General features: G+C 42.7%; 1 protein-coding gene across 1 annotated transcript in view; it reads right to left on the bottom strand.

Annotated features, from left to right (window-relative positions):
• The window catches only part of ppfibp2b (PPFIA binding protein 2b), a 186,647-nt gene that overhangs the window by 126,802 nt on the left and 36,037 nt on the right, over nucleotides 1-23,808 (bottom strand). Inside the window, exon 2 of the mRNA XM_056282718.1 lies at nucleotides 4,635-4,739. Within this exon, the coding sequence (XP_056138693.1) occupies nucleotides 4,635-4,716 (82 nt within the window). The 5' untranslated portion in view covers nucleotides 4,717-4,739. The remainder of the gene's footprint in view (nucleotides 1-4,634; nucleotides 4,740-23,808) is intronic.

Genomic DNA, 23,808 nt, shown 5'->3' with positions numbered 1-23,808 from the left:
AATCCAAAATTTAAGTTTTTCATCCTGCAAAGCTCGGACAGCCTCATTTCTAAGTGAGCATTATCAGTGGCTTAAGCGTTTATATTTGTGTCCACTAATTAACAACACAATATATAAATATCCATCCACCCATCCATTGTCTGAACTGCTTATCCCACTGTCAGGGTCGTGGGGATGCTGGAGCTTATTCCAGCATTCATTGGGTGGCAGGCAGGGAGACACCAATATATACAGTATAAATACATATGATGAAAGGATTTTACACCCTCTCAAAGAATTACATGTCGTTTGGGAGGAAGAGGTCATTTGGTATGTCCTTAGCCAAGGTTTTACTCTGGCAGTTTGTTTCTCACTTATAGCATTGTCAAAGATGCTGAGAGCTGCTAAACCCTAACCCCCCAGCCTATCTGACCTTGTCCCAAGCCAAACTCATTCAAAAAAAAAGTATTCATATCTTACAATGTGTCCCTAGTGCTGCTAAACTGCCATGCTTTACCACTATTAAAATAATACTAAACAGCTACAGACTAGCAAAAACTGACTAAAAACCTTAAAGCTTTTATATCCAGTTATTTTTTTATCCATTTCAACCCAACCACTGAGGATGCACAAGCCAGCGCATTCTTAGTGCAGGTCCCAAGCCTGGATAAATGGGGGGGGGGGTTATGTCAGGAAGGGCATCCAGTGTAAAGCCTTTGCCAAATCAAATGTTCATTCATTCATTCATCATTCATTATCCAAACCACTTATCCTTACTCAGGGTCGTGGGGATGCTCAAGCCTATCCCAGATCATAAATCAGATTTTCCATACTGGATTGGTCAAGGCCTGGGTTACCAACGACTGCCACCGGTACCGTTGGCCAACAGGGTGCCGGTGGAAACTATGCTACTGTTGGGCAAAGGAGAAGGAAAGGGGGAAGACATGTCCAGAGGCAAGAGAAGAGGAAGGGTAGGAGTGTGGAGGTGAGAGTCAGAACTTTGAATGGTGGCACTATGACTGGTAAAGAGAGAGAGCTGGCTGATATGATGGAGAGAAAGAAGGTAGATATACTGTGTGTCCAAGAGACCAGGTGGAAGGGGTGTAAAGCCAGGAGCATATGAGGTGGGTTCAACCTCTTCTACCATGGTGTGGATGGGAGTAGAAATGGGGTAGGGGTAATTCTGAAGGAGAGTAGTTCAAGATTGTGTTGGAGGTGAAGACAGTGTTGGACAGAGTGATGAGTATGAAGCTGGATATCAAAGGTGTGATGATGAATGTTATCAACACATATGCCTCGCAAGTTGGGTGTGAAAGGAAGTTGGGAAGAGATAGAAGAATTCTGGAGTGAGTTGAATGACATAGTGGAGAGTGTACTCAAGGAGGAGAGCATGGTGATTGGAGCAGACTTCAATGGGTATGTTGGTGAAGGGAACAGAGGTGATGAGGAAGTGATGGGCAGGTATAGTGTCAAGGAGAGACATGTGGAAGGACAGATGGTGGTGGATTTTGCAATAAGGATGGGCATGGCTTGGTGAATACATATTTCAAGAAGAGGGAGGAACACAGGGCGACATATGAGTGGAGGAAGATGCACAGAGGTGGACTATATCTTGTTCAGGAGGTGCAATCTGAAAGGGATTAGAGACTGCAAGGTGGTGACAGGGAAGAACGTAGCTAGGCAGCCTCGGATGGTGGTCTGTAGCATGACTTTCGAGACCAAGAAGAGGAAGCGAGTGAAGACAGAGCCACACAGATCAAATGGTGGAAGCTGAAGAAGGAATATTATTGTGTGGCGTTCAGGGAGGAGTTAAGACAGGCACTGGGTGGTAGTGGAGAGTTATCGGATGGCTGGGCAACGACTGCAGAAATAGTGAGGGAGACAGCTAGGAAAGTATTTGGTGTGTCATCAGGACAGAGGAAGGAAGACAAGGAGACTTGGTGGTGGAATGAGGAAGTACAGCAAAGTATTCAGAGGAAGAGGTTGGTGAAGAAGTGGGATAGTCAGAGAGATGAAGAAAGTAGACAGGAGTACAAGAGATGCAGCGTAAAGCAAAGAGAGAGGTGGCAAAGGCAAAGGAAAAGGCATATAGTGAGTTGTATGACAGGTTAGGCACTAAGGAAGGAGAAAAGGACTTGTACTGATTGGCTAGACAGAGGGACCAAGCTGCGAAAGATGTGCAGCAAGTTAGGGCGATCAAGGATAGAGATGGAAATGTGCTGACAAGTGAGGAGAGTGTGTTGAGAAGGTGGAAGGAGTACTTTGAGGGGCTGATGAATGAAGAAAATGAGAGAGAGAAAAGGTGGGATGATGTGGGGATAATGAATCAGGAAGTTCAGCGGATTAGCAAGGAGGAAGTGAGGGCAGCTATGAAGAGGATGAAGAGTGGAAAGGCAGTTGGTCCAGATGACATACCTGTGGAGGCATGGAGATGTTTAGGAGAGATGGCAGTGGGGTTTTTAACTAGATTGTTTAACACACTCTTGGAAAGTGAGAGGATGCCTGAGGAGTGGAGAAGAAGCATACTGGTACCAATTTGCAAGAACAAGGGCGATGTGCAGAACTGTAGCAACTACAGAGGTATAAAGTTGATCAGCCACAGTATGAAGATATGGGAAAGAGTAATAGAAGCTAGGTTAAGAAGAGAGGTGATGATTAACGAGCAGCAGTATGGTTTCATGCCACGAAAGAGCACCACAGATGTGATGTTTGCTTTGAGAATGTTGATGGAGAAGTATAGCGAAGGCCAGAAGGAGTTACACTGTGTCTTTGTGGATTTAGAGAAAGCATATGACAGGGTGCCAAGAGAGGAGGTGTGGTATTGTATGAGGAAGTTGGGAGTTGCAGAGAAGCATGTAGGAGTGGTGCAGGATATGTATGAAGGCAGTGTGACAGTGGTGAGGTGTGCAGTAGGAATGACAGATGGGTTCAAGGTGGAGGTGGGATTAAATCAAGGATCGGCTCTGAGCCCTTTCTTGTTTGCAATGGTGATGGACAGGTTGACGAACTAGATCAGGCAGGACTCTCCATGGAGTATGATGTTCACAGATGACATTGTGATCTGTAGTGAGAGTAGGGTGCAGGTTGAGGAGAGCCTGGAGAGGTGGAGGTATGCACTGGAAAGAAGAGGAATGAAAGTTAGTAGGTGCAAGATTGAATACATACATATGTGTGAATGAGAGGGGAGGACAGCAGAATGGTGAGGATGCAAGGAGTAGAAGTGATGAAGGTGGATCAGTTTAAATACTTGGGGTCAACTGTCGACTGTTCAAAGTAAAAGAGTGCAGCGAGGGTGGAGTGGGTGGAGAAGAGTGTCAGGAGTGAAATGTGACATAAGGGTACCAGCAAGCGTTAAAGGGAAGGTTTACAAGATGGTAGTGAGAGCAGCAGCACGGTAGTCCAGTGGTTAGCACTGTCGGCTCACAGCAAGAAGATCCTGGGTTTGAACCCCAGGCGTCTCAAGTCTTTTCTGTGTGGAGTTTGCATGTTCCCCCTCTGTCTGCATGGGTTTTCTCCGGGTGCTCCGGTTTCCTCCCACCATCAAAAAGAAATGCATGTTCAGGTTAATATTCTTGTTTGTGCCCCTGAGCAAGGCAACGGAAAGAAAAACTGGAGTTGGTCCCCGGGTGCTGCAGCTGCCCACTGCTCCTATACAATGGGATGGGTTAAATGCAGAGATCAAATTCATTGTAAGAATACAATTCGTTGTAAGATTACAGTCACAAAATAAAGTGGCTTTCTTCTTCTTTCTTCTATGTTATATGGTTTGGAGACAGTGGCACTGATGAAAAGACAGGAGGCAGAGCTGGAGGTGGCAGAGTTGAAGATGCTAAGATTTAACTGGGAGTGACGAAGAAGGACAGGATTATGAATGAGTATATTAGAGGCACAGCTCAGGTTGGACGGTTTGGAGACAAAGCAAGAGAGGCAAGATTGAGATGGCTTGGACATGTATGGAGGAGAGATGCTGGGTATATTGGGAGGAGGATGCTGAATATGGAGCTGCCAGGGTCTCCCTCCAATGCAAAACTCCAGCAAAACTCCCCCCAATACAGTACTCCAGCAAAACGCCCTCCACGACAAAACTCCAGCAAAACTCCCAGCTGAGTTGGTGGAAGTGTACAGTACACATCTTCCTTGAATTCTGATTCCTCCTCCCATTTTAGTTTTATATTATTTGTCAAATGAGTTTTAGTATATTGTATATTTGAATATAATTATAAGACAAGTATTCTATTGTCTTTAATTTTATACTGTTGCAGTTTCTAGGAGTATGGTACCGCGCACATTGCAGTTGATGGTTGAAAGTTCGAAGTCTCAAAGTTTGCTTTTATGAAATGTGTCCCTGTCTCTGATATGTGCTACCCTGCAATTCAAAGGGTTAGTCATTGGAAGTTGTTTTGTGTGGTATTTTTAATAAAATTGGTTTACTCGTGAAACTTTATTCTTTGTTGTACTTGTGAATTTTTGAGTGATAAAAGACAGAGTACAGAGTAAAGCTGAGTGATTGTGTAAAACCTGAGAACAAAGAATGAAAAACAAAGTGAGAAATGACCGGGAGACTGGCGATGCAGTTCCTGAAAATCAGAATGTTTGATAAACTGAACACAATGTTCAATCCCGAGGCCATTTGGTTGAGAGGAGTTTTACCGTACCTGCAATGATGTCATCCATCTGCTCCAGGGCCGCTTCCAGCATATGACTGGCCTCGGTTTCCATGACAACGGATGGAAGCATCAGACTCCAGCTCTTCTGAGGTCCTGCGAAGAGAAAGAGAAGAGTATTTGATGCAAGAGACACTTAATGATTTTGAAAACACTAAAAACAGATTGTGGTTGTGGTTGTAACCGCAGATGCACTTTGTGCTTTATTTTTGGTAAAATATACATTTTTACCCTCAGTGTTAAAAGATATATCATGATCAGTTATGTTGTAACATTCAGCAAGTCAAGTCAATTTTATTTGTATAGGCCAATAGCACTAATTACGAATTTGCCTCAGGGGGCTTTACAGCAACACAACATCCTGTCCTTAGACCCTCACATCAGATAAGAAACAACTCCCTAAAAAAAATTAAAAAAAAACAACCTTTAAGGAGTAAAAAATAGGAAGAAACCTCAGGGAGAGCAAAAATGAAAAATAAAAATAAACTAGCATCCATGCTAGTTGCCAGAATGAATTTGGCCATGACATGGAGGAAAACTGTAATTATCTGAGGTAATGACACTGGTTTTTAAGGAACATTAAAATTAATGTTGGACTAAGCTGACGACAGAGGCACCTTACTCCAAGTCCTGCTGGGAGGCAAGAGATGAAGATGAGGCAGATGAGTAGAATCTCAACATTAATCTGATAATGATGGTGCATATTGCTGGCCTGGCATCTCTCTGAGAGCTCTCTCTCCAGTCACAAACCAAGACACAAATGGACACACCAAACATCTGATTTCTTTTTTTCTTTTTTTTTTTTATCTCTGTAGGGGAGAGTGCAAGAGCCCCGTTTTATAGCACAACTTTCCCATAGGAAACAAGACATGCAGGCGTAAATTCATGTTCAGAAGTGCTGCAGCAGATATTTGGTTTCAAAATGGAAAGAAAAAAAGTCAGGGATGGAGGAAGTGTGTAAGTGATCCATAATGTAATAACCTCTGCAGTGAGAACAAGGTAAGAATCTAGGATTATGATGAAAAGATGGAGTGTTATTTGGTTTTGGGTCACATGGGAGGTGCATCAGGAGAACCTGGCAGAGGAGAAACCCTGTCAAAGTACAAAACCCTGGAAGAAAAAGAAAACCCTTATTAACGGTCCTGTACTTATTGGGCATTATGGTATGTTTCTGATAAAATATCTACATCCAAGATTGTACTGCACCTACCCTGCTGGACATTTGACTCTTACTTTTAAAAAACAACCCAGTGACCTGAACTGCCTTGGATTTTCATTTGGAACTAATTTATATAATCATTAAGCCTTTAATGTAAAAACAAAGAAGTAGGTATCAAAAGAAGTGACAGGGATAAAATGGCATAATTTGAATAATAAGCCATAATATGCCAATAAGCATAGTGGGGTTTTTTTTCTTCAGGATAGGAGATCAGTAGATTTTTCTTTATCTTAATTTTTACTTTTATTTTGTTTATGTGTTTGTTTTTCTTATCTTTTATTTATTTATTCTGCATTTTTATTTATTTTTTTGTCATGATTAAAATTTACTGATATGCTGAGGCTTCATTATAAGCCCTCCTCTGGCTTCTTACATCCTTTTTCTCTCCTTCCTTGTGAAAGATGTATTTATGTACTTGATTATTGTATTTTTGTGCAAACCAATAGAAGAAAAACAATCAAAATAGAAGTTTTGAGGACTTGGAGTTTATGTACAGTAAAAATAAGCCCATATAAAACAATATACAGAATAGTGTAGTGTGAATATAGCCAAGGACCATTACACATATACATAATGTATACAAAACCACACAGGCTCACACACACACACACACACACACACACACACACACACACACACACACACACACACACACAGTAATCATTCCTCAGAGCTTCATCATCTTTCATGTGTCATCTCTTCCTCAAATATTTCTCTCAAGTCTTTTCCTCCTTCCTGCCTTACTGGCTCCCCTGCTTCTGGCAACCCTTCTAGTATCTCCAGCCTTCCCTTCCTTCAGCTTCTCACCCCCTCCTCCTGTCATCCCCTCATCCAGGCACTCATCCTTTTTCTGTCATTTCTGCTTCAAGGCACTGATCTCTCTGTCATGCTGACATTCGGATTTAGAGAGAAACAGACACCCAGGCACCAAAATTAGGTTCCACCTCCAACCTCATTATAAAGTTTGCTGATGATACCACAGTGGTAGGTCTCATCAGCAACAGCGATTAATCATCATACAGAGCGGAGGTGGCTCAACTGGTGACGAGGTGCAAAAACAACAACCTCTTCCTAAACATTGACTTTAGAAAGACCAACGCCCACCATACCCCTCTGACCATCAATGGTATGGACGTGGAGAGTCAGCAGTGTTAAGTTCCTGGGAGTTCACATCACAGAGGACCTCTCCTGGTCCTCACATGTCACTGTGCTCTCCAAGAAGACCCTGCGGTGTCTTCACTTCCTGCGGTGTCTGAAGAAGGCACGTCTCCCCTCACCCATCCTCATTACATTCTACAGAGGCACCATAGACAGCATCCTGACCAGCTGTATCACTGTCTGGCATGGGAACTGCAAGGCCTCCGACCACAAATCCCTACAGCGGATAGTGAAGACAGCTGGAAAGATCATAGGAACTGCTCTCCCATCCATCCAGGCCATCTATTATGCACGGTGCACCCGGAAGGCTCTCAGCATCGTGAAGGACCCCACCCACTCTTCCCACATCCACTTCACCCTCCTACCCTCTGGCAGAAAGTACCGGAGCATCCACGCTGCCTCCACCAGACTATGCAATAGTTTCATTCCTCAGGCTGTGAGGTTCCTCAACAGCCTGAACACTTAGACCTTCCACATAATGACTTTTTGACCATCTTTCTCACTGTCTGTGTCAGGTGTGCTTGTGATGTTTAGGTCTGTGAAGTATTTTTTGCTTTCAATGCACTTTTTGTTTTTAATATTTATTGTGTGTTATTTGCTTTTATGTGACACTGTGGTCCTTGTGAAACATAATTTCGTTCCCTTGTATGCATGACATGCATATGAGGCAATGACAATGAAAGTAGTCTAAATCTAAGTCCAATTCTAAAATGTAAACGAAAGACAACAATCACTGCTGCCCTGGAATCAACCAGCTACACACACAGACTGATGTAGCAGCAGCAGCCTGATGCATCACAGCCTGATGCACCGCAGCCAACTGCACAGAAACATTAGCACTAATTTACAACAACTGATCATTAAGACTGACACAGACAATTTGCACAGAACAAGGAAAAAGTCAAATACCTGTACTGAAATTGGTACTCCAACTCTGATGCTATAAAACTTTTTAAATTTTTGTTCATTTTATTTGACAGAGACAGTGCAATTCAAAATAGTTACAGTTCATTTTCCAGAACAGTAAACTGCTGCACATAAAGGTTACAGCAAGTTTTAAGCTATTGTCATTAGAATAAGTAGTTTATGTTATTTTGTAGTAATTAGATAAAAATGACCCATTACATTTTAAAGAAAAATAAAATTCACAACAAAAAACACATTTCATGAAATAGTCACTCCGTTAAAGTGGTCCTGCAGCTATCATTATAATCTTCAGCTTATCACATGCTCCTATCCACTCTCAGTCCATAACATAAGTCAAATTTACTAGCACAAGGTGATTAAACTCTGATTTACTTTTAACCAACACTTGCCTTTTGTAATAAAGCATTTCAAGGTAGTAGTAGTAGTAAGTTTTATTTGCCTGCAGCCATACCATAATGTGCCCTGGCTCTGGTGCATGACGGAAGCTAAGCAGGTGTGAGCTTGGCTAGTTCTTGGATGGAAGACCTCCCGGGAAAACTGTGTGGCTGCTGGAAGTGGTGTTGGTGGTAGGGGGCAGTCTTCCCTCTGGTCCTAATAAAAACAAAAAATTCCCAGTGCAGTGATGGGGACACTGTGCTGTAGGAGACGCTGTCCTTCAGATGAGACGTTAAACCGAGGTCCTAACTCACTGTGGTCATTAAAGACCCCATGGCACTTCCAGTTGCAAAGAGTAGGGGGTTCCCCGGTGTCCTGGCAAAATTCTCAACCTGGCTCTCTCCATCTGGACACCTAATCATACCCCATGTAATTAGCTCAATGATTCCTCCCTCTCCACCTCAAGCTGATGGTGGTGAGCGTTCTGGTGCAAAATGGCTGTCGTGCATCCCCCAGGTGGTGCTACACATTGGTGGTGGTTGAAGTAAGTTACCCCCTTCAATGTGAAGCGCTTTGGGTGTCTACAAAAGCCCTATATAATACATATAATCCATCATCAAGCCATCATCATTACTTCATTTGGCAAAACATTCCAGAGTCAAGGGTCATGCATTCATTTGCGCGTCTACAGTTGTGTGTCTTTCAAAATAAGAGTCTTGCATTTACAATATTTGTCAGTGGGCCCATATTTGTCTTGCAGAGACAGAAGGTGATGGCACCTTTCACACACTGACAGACTGACTCTGTCCCACAAAACCGAGACAGCAACTGACCACAGCAAGACAACAAAGCTTTTGTGTGTCTTTCTATGAGAGTTATTGTGTGAGAGAAAAGAAAGAGAGAACATGAGTGTGTGTGTTTGTTGGTGTGTAGAACTGCATGATTGTGTGAGCGCCTGTGAGGGAAAACCAGACAGAAGGCGGGAAAACTAACGTGACCCTGCATGTTTGTGTGTCTGCGTGTCTAAGACCCCGATTAACAGATTACCGTCTTGTTGTTACAGCAAGCAGGACTACGAAACAGGGACAACCTCACCAACCTGATCATACACCGCCCACTTACTCCAGCCTCTGTACAGATCTGCACAGAATGTGTGTTTAATTGTGTGTGTTTATTAGTGTATAGAAGCCTGCACCATCTGCAGCTCTACTACTGATACAACCTTTAACAAACTGATGAACCAGTCGGACCTGACATTAAATACACTGTCCGAGGCCACCAAGTCCACTGAGGGAGGGACAAACTAACAGGGCTACATACTGTCTAATGTGTTGTCTAATCTTATTCAATACACTTGATGTCTTTAACATTTATTTTACATAACTACATTTATTATTTCTGCTGTGGGGACATGGCGGCATGAATTCACCTTGGCAGCGGCCTCACCCAGTACCAGTGTGGGAAGATGGGGGTGCGAACGTTTGCAGCGGCCTCACCAAGTACTACCCATGCAGTGTCTTTGTCCATGTCTGCATCTAAGTATGTTTTGTCTTCGTTTGACGGTTTGGAGAGCTGGCGCTGGATCGGCTTGGGGAGCCTGGTCTGATGTGTGCAGTGGGCACAGGGACCACGGCCCTGACTGGAGCTGCACCCGAAGAGGTAACACCAAGGGTAGTCTGCCAGGATGCGGAGGCGGGGCAGGCTAAGCTAAGTGCTAGCCCATGCAGACCGGCAGTTCCAGCAGTCATCCTGGCTGGCGTTCGTTCTCCTGGACAGTGGAATTTTGGACTGTGTTGCACTGAGTGGACTGTGTAGTTAACTGTGTGGTTTTTTTTTTTTTTTTTTGCTTTGTTCTCTCTGTTTTTGTGTGTTTGGTGGTGTAGTTTTTGGGGAATTTGGGATGTGTTTTTGTCTTTTGTGTCGCAGTGCTGTGGGCTGGGGGAAACAGAATTTTGTGTCTTGTGCACATGAGTACATGAAAGAAATGATGATGAATTGTTCCTGATTCCCTATTTTTTTTAAAATATTTTACCCAACAATAATTTTTTTGATTGGTTTAAAAGTAATATCATTTAAATTACACGCACCATTAAAATTTCCACAGCATTGTTAAATAAAAAGCGAGATAAGATGAACGTATATAAGATATGTCCATCAAACAACTCAGGTTGTTTCAGACAGACGAACTGTGGGAATATTTCTGAAAGTCAAACCACACCTACTTCCTCCTCCTCCTCCTTCCTCCACACATCCTTCATGTGTTAGAGACACCTTTTCCCAGGCAGCGGAGCGACGTCCAGAAAAACGAGTTTGTCACCATGACAAAACGTAACTCGCTACACCCACTTCACCTCACCCACATTTTCTCACGGGCCTATAAGGACGACTGGCATGCGTATTCTAACAACGACCAGGTTTGCAGAGACTGAAAAAACATGTTATCGTAAAAACATAGCACATTTGGATGGATACCAGAATGGCAAAACTTTCATGTTTCTTTATATTTCCCTTTAGACGGGCACTTGAATTTCCCACTAATGTTGGCTTGCAACTTGCCAGTGAATTTAAGGAATTCCCAAGCAGAGGAGCTTCACTGATGAGCATTATCAGAACTTCCATGTTTTTGCTCTTTGCAGTCCTAAATGGTGCTGGTGGTTATTGGTCCTTGTCAATCATTTGGTCACTTAAAATCAAGTTGCATGCTTTAAAAAAAACTGGCCAATGAGAATTTATCCAGAACCAATGGGATTTGCCACTCAGGGCACTCTTGGTTGTCATCCAGTTATGATCCATTTCCTGGTTGACAGAGCTGTTTACTGTCTGCCAGCGTCAACACTGTAAGAGTCAGCGCCTTCTGTGCAGGAAGAAGACCGACCTGGCCACCCTCTTACAACAGAGACAGAAAGAGAAAGAGAGAGATAGAGAGAGAGAGAGAGAGAGAGAGAGAGAGAGAGAGAGAGAGAGAGAGAGAGAGAGAGAGAGAGAGAGAGAGAGAGAGAGAGAGATCTGCTACCCCCAGCAGTGAGTGGGATAAGCTCCAAAGTAAAACCCCTTTAAATCCAGCAACATGCAACCGAAGCACTCTTTTCAGAAATACTTCAACACATTGGTAGTTTCTAGAACGCCTCGTTGTTAGAAAGAAGGAAACAGCAGGTTTCAGAACAATGTTGTTAAGACAGCCCCCCCCAAGAAACAAACACACACACACACACACACACACACACACGCCTGTGGTTCCACACTCAAATGCTGCTGCTGCTACTACTACTATTACTACTACTATATTTGGCTGCTCCCGCTAGGGGTCGCCACAACGGACCATCCGTTTCCATCTCTTCCTGTCCTCTGCATCTTCCTCTGTCACACCAGCCACCTGCATGTCCTCTCTCACCACATCCATAAACCTCCTCTTTGGCCTTCCTTTTTTCCTCTTCCCTGGCAGCTCCATATTCAGCATCCTTCTCCACACATGTCCAAGCCATCTCAATCTTGCCTCTCTTGCTTTGTCTCCAAACCGTCCAACCTGAGCTGTCCCTCTAATATAATCGTTCCTAATCCTGTCCTGCTTTGTCACTCCCAGTGAAAATCTTAGGATCTTCAACTCTGCCACCTCCAGCTCCACATCCGCTCTTTTCGTCAGTGCCACTGTCTCCAAACCATATAACATAGCTGATCTCACAACCATCTTGTAAACCTTCCCTTTAACTCTTGCTGGTACCCTTCTGTCACAAACCACTCCTGACACTCCTTCCACCCACTCCATTTTGATGCGGTAGCATTTAAATATTTCCACATTCAAATGCTACCGCATCAAAATACCGCAAAAGCAAGACTGTCCATCGTCTCATGTTGGACCTACAGTCAGATGTCTGCTTTTATTGGCTATTTTAGTGTTGAGGGCAAAAAACCTACAAAGAAAAGGTTAAAAACAAACCTGTGAGTTAGTAAAAAGCAAAGTGCCACCACAAGGCTCCATCGCATTTGTAATGAAAAAATGACAGTTTTGACAAGAATGACCCAAAATGAGCTAAAATTAGGTACTGGAAAGATTCGCTTTACAGACAATATAAATAAACATAATATAAATAAACATACTCTGTACAGAGCTACCGACTGTTCCTTATACCCCTGCCTAGAGACACCACATGTTATTGTTACCATTAGCAAGGCCTTCGTGACTTTAATGCAAATAATCATATCAAAATAACTTCCCCTGCACCTGAATGTCAGAACAGATTAGTAACAAACAAACCAGTATGTCCACCGGTTCACCCCCACCTCGCTACGCCTACTCTCTCCAGCCTCGTCCAAAAACCTCTGAGATAAAACAGATTAAGACAGGCAGAGACAGAGAGAGTCATAGAGAGTCAGACATGTAGACAGTTGGGGTGTGTGTAAAGTAGTACAATGGGAAGAGTATCACATAAAGGTGAATCAGTTCATCTGGACACAACGTTTAGTGGGAGAAACGTTTCATCCCTCGTCCAAGTGACTTCGTCAGTCTCAACTGACTGCAGGTATCCCTCAAATTTATAAACAGCACAGTGGCATAACGACTGAAACCAACGATTGGATTCATATGCAAATTGCCTTGACCATTAACTAGAGTTTCAATGGCCATGTGTACTATTCACAGAGGATTAGGGAATAGTTGCAATCACAACATTGTAAAATGGTGACAGATGTACTCTTAACCCCCCCCCCAGTTCAGAGATGGTCATTCCCTCTTCACATAGATGGCCTCTTTGACTCTCCGTTCAAACCAGCGTTCCTCCCTATCAAGGATGTGCACATCCTCATCCGTGAAAGAGTGGCCACTGGCCTGTAGATGGTGTAGACTGTAGACTGAGTCCTGGCTGGCCTGACGTGTTAGCTCTCCTGTGTTGTGCCATCCTCTTGGCCAGCACCTGTTTGGTTTCCTTGATGTACAAGTCACGGTAATCCTCCTGGCACTTAACAGCGTACACTATATTGCTCTGTTTGTGCGGGGGGACCTGATCCTTGGGGTGGACTAATTTCTGGTGCAACAAGGTTTGGGGTTTGAAATCAACTGAGACACGGTGTTTGGAAAATACGCATCTCAACTTTTCCGACACTCCTGCCACACACAGAATCACCACTGGTTTACTCTTAGGCAGCTGTTGTCCTCCTCCTCTCTTCGATCGGCTGGTGCACTGTTTGGGTGTCTTCCTGACTTTGTCAAACACCCAGTTAGGATAACCACACAACCAGGGCCTGTTTAATGTGGGATTTCTCTCCTTCCCCAGCTGCTGCATTGGTGGGGACGTTGTCAGCTTGGTGTTACAGTGTCCTGATGACTCCTAGTTTGTGCTCCAGTGGATGATGTGAGTCAAACCTTAAGTACTGGTCAGTATGTGTTGGTTTATGGTAAACATCAACAGTCAAATGCCCCCATTAACTGCAATTTCACAGTCTAATAAGGCTAACATGTCATTTTTCACATCCTCCCTGGTGAATTTGATGTGGTTGTCCACAGAGTTAATGTGGTCGGTGAAATGTGGTACGCCCTGAGATTTAATGTTAACCCAGGTGTCATCCACAAATCTGAACCAATGGCTAGGTGGTGTCCCTGAATAGAACATCAGAGCCATCTTTTCCACTTCCTCAATATACAAGTTGGCCACTACAGGTGAAACTGGGGAACCCATAGCACACCCATGCCTCTGCCTACAGTACTGCCCCCTGTATGTGAAATATATGGACTGAAGACACAGCTTCAGGAGCAGACACACTTGATCAGTGTTAAGGGTGGTCCTGTTGCTAAGGGTGGGGTCGTTTTGTAATTTCATACAGACTACCTCCACTACTTCATCAACAGGAACCCATGTGAAGAGAGACTTAACATCATAAGAGACCATCGTTTCATCCCCCTCCATAATGATGTCCCTCACCTTATTGACAAAATCCATAGAGTTCTGAATGTGATGTTCATCACTGCCTACCAACGGGTTAAGAATAGATGCCAGAAACGTAAAGATGTTATATCTCACTGAGTTAGTCATACAAACAATAAGCCACAATGGCACATCCTGTTTATGTATCTAAGGTAAACCATACAGACTAGGTGTAGCTTTTCCTGGGTATAATTTATGGTACAAAAGTCTGTCAATAACATTGTCCTGTTCTAACTGCTTCACAGCTGCCTAAGCTGTGGTGATTCTGTATAGGGTGGGAATGTTGGAATAGTTGAGATGTGTATTTTCCAAACACCACATCTCAGTTGCTTTCAAACCCCAAAACGCATTGTGCCAGAAATTGGCCCACCGCAAGAATTGCGTCCCCCTGCACAAAAAGAGCAATATAGTGCACGCTGTTAAGTACTGGGAGGATTGCCGTGACTTGTACATCGGGTAAACCAAACAGGTGCTGGCCAAGAGGATGGCACAACACAGGAGAGCTAATGCATCAGGCCAGGACTCTGCAGTCTACATCCATCTATAGGCCAGGGCCACTCTTTCAAGGATGAGGATGTGCACATCCTTGATAGGGAGGAACGCTGGTTTGAATGGGGAGTCAAAGAGGTCATCTATGAGAAGAAGGAACAACCATCTCTGAACCAAGGGGGGTGGGGGGGGCACAAGTACATCTCTCACCATCTTACAATGCTGTGATTGCAACTATTCCCCAATCCTCCTTGAATAGTACACATGGCCATTGTAACTCTAGTTTATGGTCATGGTAATTTGCATATGAAGCTGATAGTTGGTTTTGGTCATTATGCCACTGTGCTGTTTATAAGGGTGGGGATACCTGCAGTCAGTTAAGACCGAAGTAGTCACTTAGATGAGTGATGAAACGTTTCCCTCAATAAACGTTATGTCCAGATGAATTGATTCAATTTTCTGTGATTTCCTTACCTGGATTTTTGAGCATGCATACAGACAATCTGAAATTAGATTTTTTTAAACAAAGTTTAGTTTCAATTTTCAAACACAAACCAATCAAACAATGGACCCGAAACTACAACACCCCCCCCCCCCACTGCCCACTGACCCCCACAGACCCATACAAATCTCCCACCAAACTCCAACCCCGCTTGACATGCCACCCGAAACAACATGAATTAAATTAAACCATAACAAAAACTAACAAAGTAAACAAGTAAAACCATAAATTAAATGAACAAAGGAAAAGGGGGAAAATCAACTAAAAAAAATAAGCAAATAAATAAGCAAAAGGGAAAGAGAGAATAAAAGAGAGAAGGTTGAGATTTAGATTGTAAGCTCACCAACCCCAGCCACCAACCAAGCATCTAACTCCTCCACAAATTCTAAAAAAGGCTTCCATGTCGAGTAGAATTTGGGTATAGATCTCATGGTATATCTGATCTTTTCTAATTTCAATGACTGCATAACATCTGTAATTCAATGTGTGAAAATAGGAGGGGAAGCCTCCTTCCATTTGGACAGTATCAATCTCCTAGCTAATAGAGTGGTTTAGGCCAACATGTTTGCCTGAGTAACATTTAAATGTGCACCAGCTGGAACGACCCCAAAGATGGCACTCAGAGGAGAAGATTCAAGTGGGAAACGTAAAAAAACAGCCAAAGCCTCAAAGAGGGAATGCCAGAACTGATTTGGTTTCGGGCAGGACCAGAACATATGTAAGTGACTGACAGTGGCTTATTTGCACCTGCACATGTTGGGTCTAAATCTGGGTTAATTTTAGCCAATTTCTCTTTGCACTAATGAAGGTAGTACACTACTTTGAACTGGATTATGCCATGTCTTGTGCATATAGAGTAGGAGTCCATGCTCTTAATTACTAGATCCCACGTTTCCTCTGAACTGGACATTTCCATATCATTCCCCCATCGATTTTTTTAGGGGTTCAAGTGATATTTGGCCAACAGTATTAATTGCATAATAAAATTTACTGATATACCCTTTTTCAGCAGGATTAATTTCAAGAATGTGGTCCAATTGGGTCTTTGGAGGCAAAACTGGGAAACAATTACATTTAGATCAAGTAAAATCACGAATCTGCAAATATCTAAAACAATGACTTTGAGACAAATTAAACTTCTCAAGACAGCTGATCGAAAGATGCAAAAGCATCATCTATAAATAGGTCCTTCAAAGTGAATATTCCATTAAGTCTAAAAAGCTCAAATGGTCCATCAGAAATAGATGAGACAAAAGACCGATTTTTTGTAATAGGCGTTCCAATAGGGATATCTTTAAATTTGAAAGCCTGTCTAAATTGTTTCCAAATCTTAACAGACTCATATATGACTGAGTTATTAGTAAATTTGGATATAGGGTGAGCCCAAGGGAGTGCTGAGTAGGGAAGTGATACATGACAAAGATAAATGAGAGACAGATGACATCTAAAAGGCTAACCAATATGGAATTTCGGTGCCTGTGAACTTAGACTGCCAAAAGGACAGTGCTCTTACATTACAGGACCATTAATATGGCTGAAAACTTGGTAAGGCTATTCCACCAAATTCACTCAATTTCTGAAGGACCGCTTTTCTGAAGGACCGCTTTGTGACCGCTTTGTGGAAAAAAATTATCTAGCAAAGCGAAGAATGTCTTTTTAATATATACTGGCTTAGATTGAGAGAGGTATAAAATTTTGGGCAAGATATTAATTTTGACTGCACAACCTGCAAGATAAATAAGGAGCCCAGACCACCGTTCCAGATCAAGTTCAGTATGGCGTAGAGGAGTTAGAAAGTTACATTATTTAAAAAGATCATATATATATAAAAACGTAGCACGAAAAGTAAGGAAATTTGTGTTTGGTAGATTATTTCTTTGTTGTAACAATGCTTCTTGGCAATAAATCTTATATCAGGCACGTGATTGTCAGCACCTGGAGTACCAGAAGCTCAAAACACGAGTCAATAGCAACAGCAAAATAAGCTGTTTGGCACTGGCAAAGAAGATTTGGCAAATTTTTCATGGGCGCAACCCACATACTCAGCTCTGCTGCTCATCCCACAAATGCATGTTCCTTACAACTGTGGCACCATTTAAAAGAGAAATAAACAGGCTTTTCAACGGTATAAGATTTATTGCCAAGAAGCATTGTTACAACAAAGAAATAATCCACCAAACACAAATTTCCTTACTTTTTGTGCTAAGTATATATATATATATATATATACACACACACACACACACACACACACACACACACACACACACACACACACACACACACACACACACACACACACACATTCATATCCGTGTTACAACAATCTTGAAAGGAATGAAGCTAAGTGGACATTTATCTGCCACGGAGTTCATTCGGATTAGTTCACTTTTATGTAAAGTTTCGTTTATTTCCAGGGGAAAAAAAAATCCAAAATCCTTCAGTACTGTCAAGATTTTAGAGATGCAGATTAAGGGGTCAGATACCAAAATCAACAGGTCATCGGCAAAAAGTGATACCTTATGTTCCTTGTCTCTATGAATACCACGGATGTTGTGGTCGCTACACAGGGATAAGGCCAGAGTTTCTATTGCTATTGCAAAGAGCAGAGGGGCTTAATGGGCACCCCTGTCCAGTTCCTCTGCGTAACTGGAAAGAGTAAGATATTTTTTTCATTTGTAGCATTGAGGCCTTCGGGGACGAGAACAATAATCTGACACAGGATATAAAATTATCACCAAAGCCAAATGTTTGCAAAGTTAATAAAAGGTAGTCCCACTCCACCCAGTCGAAAGCATTTTTTCACATCAAATGATACCACCACCTTTGGGGTCTGAGAGGGCTTAGAATAAAGAATGTTATAAAGATGACAAAGATTTTTTTTTAAAAACAGGAAGAATAGTGCCTGTTTTTGACAAATCCTGTCTGCTCTGTGGAAATTATGAAGCAGTGTCACTAAACGGTGAGCTAAGGCTTTAGCCAGTATCTTCACATCAGTATTAAGTAGCAAGATAGGTCGGTAAGATGCACACTAAAGGGGGTTCTTACCCTTCTTAAGCAATATAGAAATTGAGGCCTCACATAATGACGGAGTGAAAGAGTGAGCACTGAATGATTCACCAACTATTTTAGCCAACAGTGGGGAAAGAAATTTCTTATAAAATTCGGTTGGGAAAACATCTGGCCCCGGAGACCTGCCACTCTGCATTGTTCCAATTGCTTGCATTATTTCAATTTCAGAGATGGGCTCCTGAAGTCTATCTCTAACATTCACCTCAATGGAGGGGATGTCACGTTTTTGGAAAAAAAGAACCCATTAATGACGGATCTTCAGGGGGGCAGAGAAATAAAATTTTGAATGAAAATTATGAAATGTATCATTTATTTCATCATGGTCAGTAGTGACTAGACCCGAGGGAGTACAAATGTCTACTACAGTTTGACAAGCCAATGCTTGGTGAAGCTGATGTGCAATAGTTCTGGATTTATCCCCCTGTTCATAATTATCGGAGTGTGATTTCAAAAGGAGGTGCTCTGCATGTCCAGTTGACAAAACGTCAACTTCGGTTTGTCGTGAAAGACAATTTTTTAATAGGTCAGACGATGGGGAAGTGGCATAAATTCTGTCAAATTCCAGGATTTCATCCTGTAAGGCTGGGGTGCCCAACCAGTCGATGCGGGCTGATTGCCAGTCGATCGCGAGATGATTTCGAAGAATTGAGTTAGATTTAAAAAAAAAAAAATCGGCAGTCCCTTGTGGTCACATCTTGATTGACATCGAATCTGACCAACCATGAAGAGGCAAGGTCAGCACTGGTCCTGTATTAGTCAGATTCAACATCAATCAAGATATTATTGGTCTCTCACTCGCGAGCTCTGACGTAACTCAGCGTCAAAGTGGAGAGACGAGAGCCGCGGCTAACGGTAACAAGACCGACTTCTCTTTAACTTTGTTGTGTGTGTTCAGCGATAAACAACAAAAGTGGCAGAAGCCAAAGATCGAAACCTTATCATTTCCACAGTGAATGGGAGGAAGCTTATTTTTTCGTTTACTCAAACGCAAAATCCATCTGTCTGATCTGCGCCGCGATTCTGTAACCCAACCAGCTACAAAGAACTGGTAAAGCATCCAGACTTTGTGTGCTTTTAGGTCAGCACCTGTGTGTGGGGACACTCCGTTGGTAACGTAGTGGTACAGATCGTGTGGATTGAACTCGGGCAGACTGGACGGTTTTGCTAGATCCGTGAACACATCGGTAGGAAGAAGGTACGGGTCGCTAGCTAACCCTGCTATCGCTAGCTTCTCCACATATCGCTCTTTGTGCCGTCCTACAAGGTGACTCACTTCACAGGGCAACTCCACAACATTACTCTGACTATTGGTAGCCATCACTTAAATTTAAACTATAATAGCTACTCATCCGTCGCAATATTTTGTTTTTTTTTTGTTGTTCGCTTTTGAATTTCCCGGTCTATCACTTCCCGCCGTCCGTCATGGCGTTCATATTCCCCGCGAGTGGGACGTAACGTCACGTGCAAAGGGTCAATACCGAAGAAGGGTCATTGGGAGCGCCATTTTAAAACGGTGCCCAAAAGCCGTGATACAGATTTCCCAGTGAAAACAGCTCTACCAACCAGAAACTGCAGGAGTTGAAGTCTCAGCTAGCAACGCAGCAGTCCATTTTTACGAGACCCAGCGCCAAGGGTGAGGCTGCAACGACAGCGTCGCATCGCGTCAGTCATGTTCTTGCTAAACTGTGGAAGAGGCGTTTTCTGTGGCTGCGGCTGCACTCTTCGGTGATTTCAAGAATAAAACGGACATTGTGAATGCCGTTAAAGACGTTCAACTACCCCGGAATACTGTCAAACGGCGCTGTGAGGAAATGATGGCCGGGAGTCTTCATGAGCAACTGAAGAAGGACGTTGAGGCATGTGAGTGTTTTCCCCTCCAGTTCGACGAGTCAACCAATATGGCGGATGTGGCGCAGTTCTGCATTTTCATTAGAATGGCCTTTGACGACATTATGAGCGCAGAAGAAGAGCTGCTCACTATTTTGCCACTTAAAGGACAGACTAGAGGCGAAGATATTTTTCAAGGATCCATGGAATTCGTTAACCAGAATAAACTTACCCCTTTTATACTCATCTGCATTACAACTGATGGCGCACCTGCTATGGTAGGCCGTACTAATGGGTTCGTTGGATTGTGCAAGCAAAGTGACTCTTTCCCCGACTTCCTTAATTATCATTACATAATTCATCATTAAGCGCTGTGTGGGAAGATCTTAAACATGAAAGAAGTAATGGATATTGCTATGAAGATTGAGTTCTCGGCAGAACACACACATCTGTTGCTGCATACGGATGTAAGGTGGCTGAGCAGAGACACATTTTGTGGAGAGATTCAGTGAGTTGTTGCTTGAAATCAGAGATTTTCTCAAGCTCACTAAATATACACAGCTAGAGGACAACAAGTGGCTTTTGGATTTGGCATTCCTAACCGATCTCACCAGCATGTTGAATGAGCTGAATTTAGAACTACAGGGAAAGGATAAACGCGTAATAAACATGATCAGCTCAGTGAACGCGTTTAAAAGCAAGCTCCGACTGCTGTCAAGTAGGCTGCAATGCAGTGACCTGCAAAACTGCTCACATGCAGGCAGAACTTAAACGTCAGGGTAACGACACAGCACAGCTTGGTAATTCACATTATGAGGCGCAAGTTCAGAGCATCTTGTCAGAGATTGATAGGCGCTTTACGGACTTTGCATCCATTGGACCTGTTGCCACCTGTTTGTCGTGTGTATTGAATGGGTATTACAGTAATGTGGTTCCATATTTGGGCTGGTAGATCTCGGCTGGCTGACAAATGTAAAAGTAGATCTTGATTCAAAAACGGTTTGGCACCCCCGCTGTAAGGGATTAATATGTTGCATTTTACATTTTCGGGCGTAGTCAGAGTAAGACATAATTCAACCTCTCATATAAGCTTTTGATGTCACCCATAAAGTTGCCATGCCCATGGATATGTCTGGGGTTCGATTCTTAGAAATTAAATAATTTGATTAGACCGAAATGTGATGAAAGCTTCATCAGAAAGGAGAGAGTAGGGCGTCTGGGTACCTTGGTGGTCTATTCCGTTGCCTACCAACACGGGGATCGCCGTGTTACCTCGGGCTTGGTCGGGCGTCCCTAAAGACACAATTGGTCATGTCTGCGGGTAGGAAGCCGGATGTAGGTATGTGTCTTGGTTGCTGCACTAGTGCCTCCTCTGGTCGATCGGGGCTTCTGTTCGGGGGGAGGGGGAACTGGGGGGAATAGCGTCGTTCTCCCACACGCTACGTCCTCCTGGCGAAACTCCACACTGTCAGGTGAAAAGAAACGGCTGGCAACTCCACATGTAGCGATCGGTGGAGGCATGTGGTAGTCTGCAGCCCTCCCCGGATCGGCAGAGGGGGTGGGGCAGCGACCGGGATGGCTTGGAAGAGTGGGGTAATTAGCCGGGTACAATTGGAAAGAAAATGGGGAAAAAATCCCCCATTTTTACATTTCACATGTCCACATTAAAAAAAAACTTTTTTTTTTAAAAGTAGGAGAGAGTTAAAGCGCCATGGTCAGCAAGATAAGGGTTGGTTTGGTAACGCTTGCTCAAGAGTCAATTGGGTGTGGTCTGAGATTACGACAGTCTGATAACTGCATTTATATTTATTATTATTATTTCCATTTGCGATGAGAACAGTTTATTGTGTAGTAAAATGTAATCAATCTGAGAATCATGTCTGTGAATGTTCTCATTCATCCAGGTCATGGTTATCCAAAGGAGTTGAATGGACAATCCGAGAATCAGTCTTATGAACATGGGGGAAAAAAAGAATAGTCAAAAGTCTTGTATTTCAAATAAGTCTTTCTTTTCAAAATTGACCAGTGTTCCTTCTTTAATTATATTGCATAGAACTGTTATTCCTTTAGCTGCCCAGTCCTTAAATCTAGTATCTAGTTTATTTGGAGTAAAACTGGAGAAATCTTTAATTAAATCTTTGTTGCCAAACTATTAATTCCGTTCCTAATTTTTCTAATTTCCTCTGTATCCTGCGCCAAACTCAGTTTTTTCTAGTTACTTCAGCTTGTTCTGTAATGTTTTTCTCATGTTTTATTCCTTATTTTTTTCTAATATGAAGATATTGCTATGATTGGCCCTCTTAAGACAGCCTTCAGATTATCCCATAGAATGGGAGGTGAAACCTCTCCATTATCATTGCATTCTAAATAAAGACTAATTTCTTTTTTAATTTGGTCCTTAAAATAGGGATCATTGAGTAGACTTGAATTTAGTTGCCATGTAGTATTCTTTGGTCGCAGGTCAAAATCAACAGATAAATATATAGGTGCATGGTCACTTAAATCTATTGTCCCAATTCCACAGGTGTTTATTTTGTCTTTATCTTTTCTAAATGTTATGAAATAGTCTGTTCTTATATATACAGAGTGGGGGGCAGAATAGTAAGTGTAATCCCTTCTGTTCTCTCCATAGTCTCTCCATATGTAGGGACTTTGTTTCACAGGTTTTTCTACTGGAAGAGTCTGACTTTGGTTGTAATTATAAATTTAAATCTCCCGCACATATCAGGAGACCTTCTGTTTCCGTTATTATAATATTAGTTATTTTCTGGAAGAAACTAATATCACTTCCTGGGGGTGCACAGTAACTGGATTCCCATCTATATTCCCCCTTACTAGAATATATCTGCCCTCCTTATCGCTCATTTCAAATACTTTTTCAAAATTTAGCTTGCAACTCCTCTCCTATGTGCTGATTTATATAAAGGGGGAAAAAACAAATTAACGATGCCATTCTCTTTAGTTTTTCATGCTCCTTATCATTTAAATGAGTTTCCTGTAGATATACTACATGGGCTTGTTCTTTCTTCACTTTAGATTGAATTTTACTGCGTTTGGTTGGGTTCGACAGCCCACTGACATTAAAAGAAATGAATTTTACTTTGTCACCATAGCCATGTATATTTATATGTCAGTGTATCATTGAAGTTAGCAAAATAGAACTTAACCGATCTACTCCCTGAACAAGCAAGAACAAAGAAACGGGGGGGAAAAAAACAAAAAAACAAAAATAAAAAGAAGGTAAGGAAGCTGTGACTCCAAGGCTGGGGTCTCTGGTAGATGACTCACTTGTATAAAAGAATGATGTGCGGTTGCTGGGGGGTCATTACTTATGATTGACCGACCCTTTCACATTGGCGATCCAAATCTACTGGTTCAATTAAACCAGTCGAACCACACATCACTAATGTTAGTCTGTGTATCAGATGAGTGCGACGAAGTTTACGAGCATGGCTACAGGAGGAGACGAGAGCGACGTTTTAGCTAGCTTGTTAGCATTACCCTTCTCAAGACGTGCTTTCAGGGAAAAGCAACAAGTGATTGGAAATGGAAGGCCAACTCCCGCTCTTTTCTCGCCTATGCTTCATCACCTCACCTGTCTGGTGTTGACCATCCCCGTATCCACCTCTTCAGTTGAGCGGTCTTTCTCGGCCCTGAAGCACATCAAGACGCACACCAGAA

This window comes from Lampris incognitus, chromosome 6 (assembly GCF_029633865.1).
Source record: "Lampris incognitus isolate fLamInc1 chromosome 6, fLamInc1.hap2, whole genome shotgun sequence".
Lineage (NCBI taxonomy): Eukaryota > Metazoa > Chordata > Actinopteri > Lampriformes > Lampridae > Lampris > Lampris incognitus.
The sequence above is the reverse complement of the archived record's forward strand: the minus strand, read 5'-3'. Positions and strand labels throughout refer to the sequence as shown.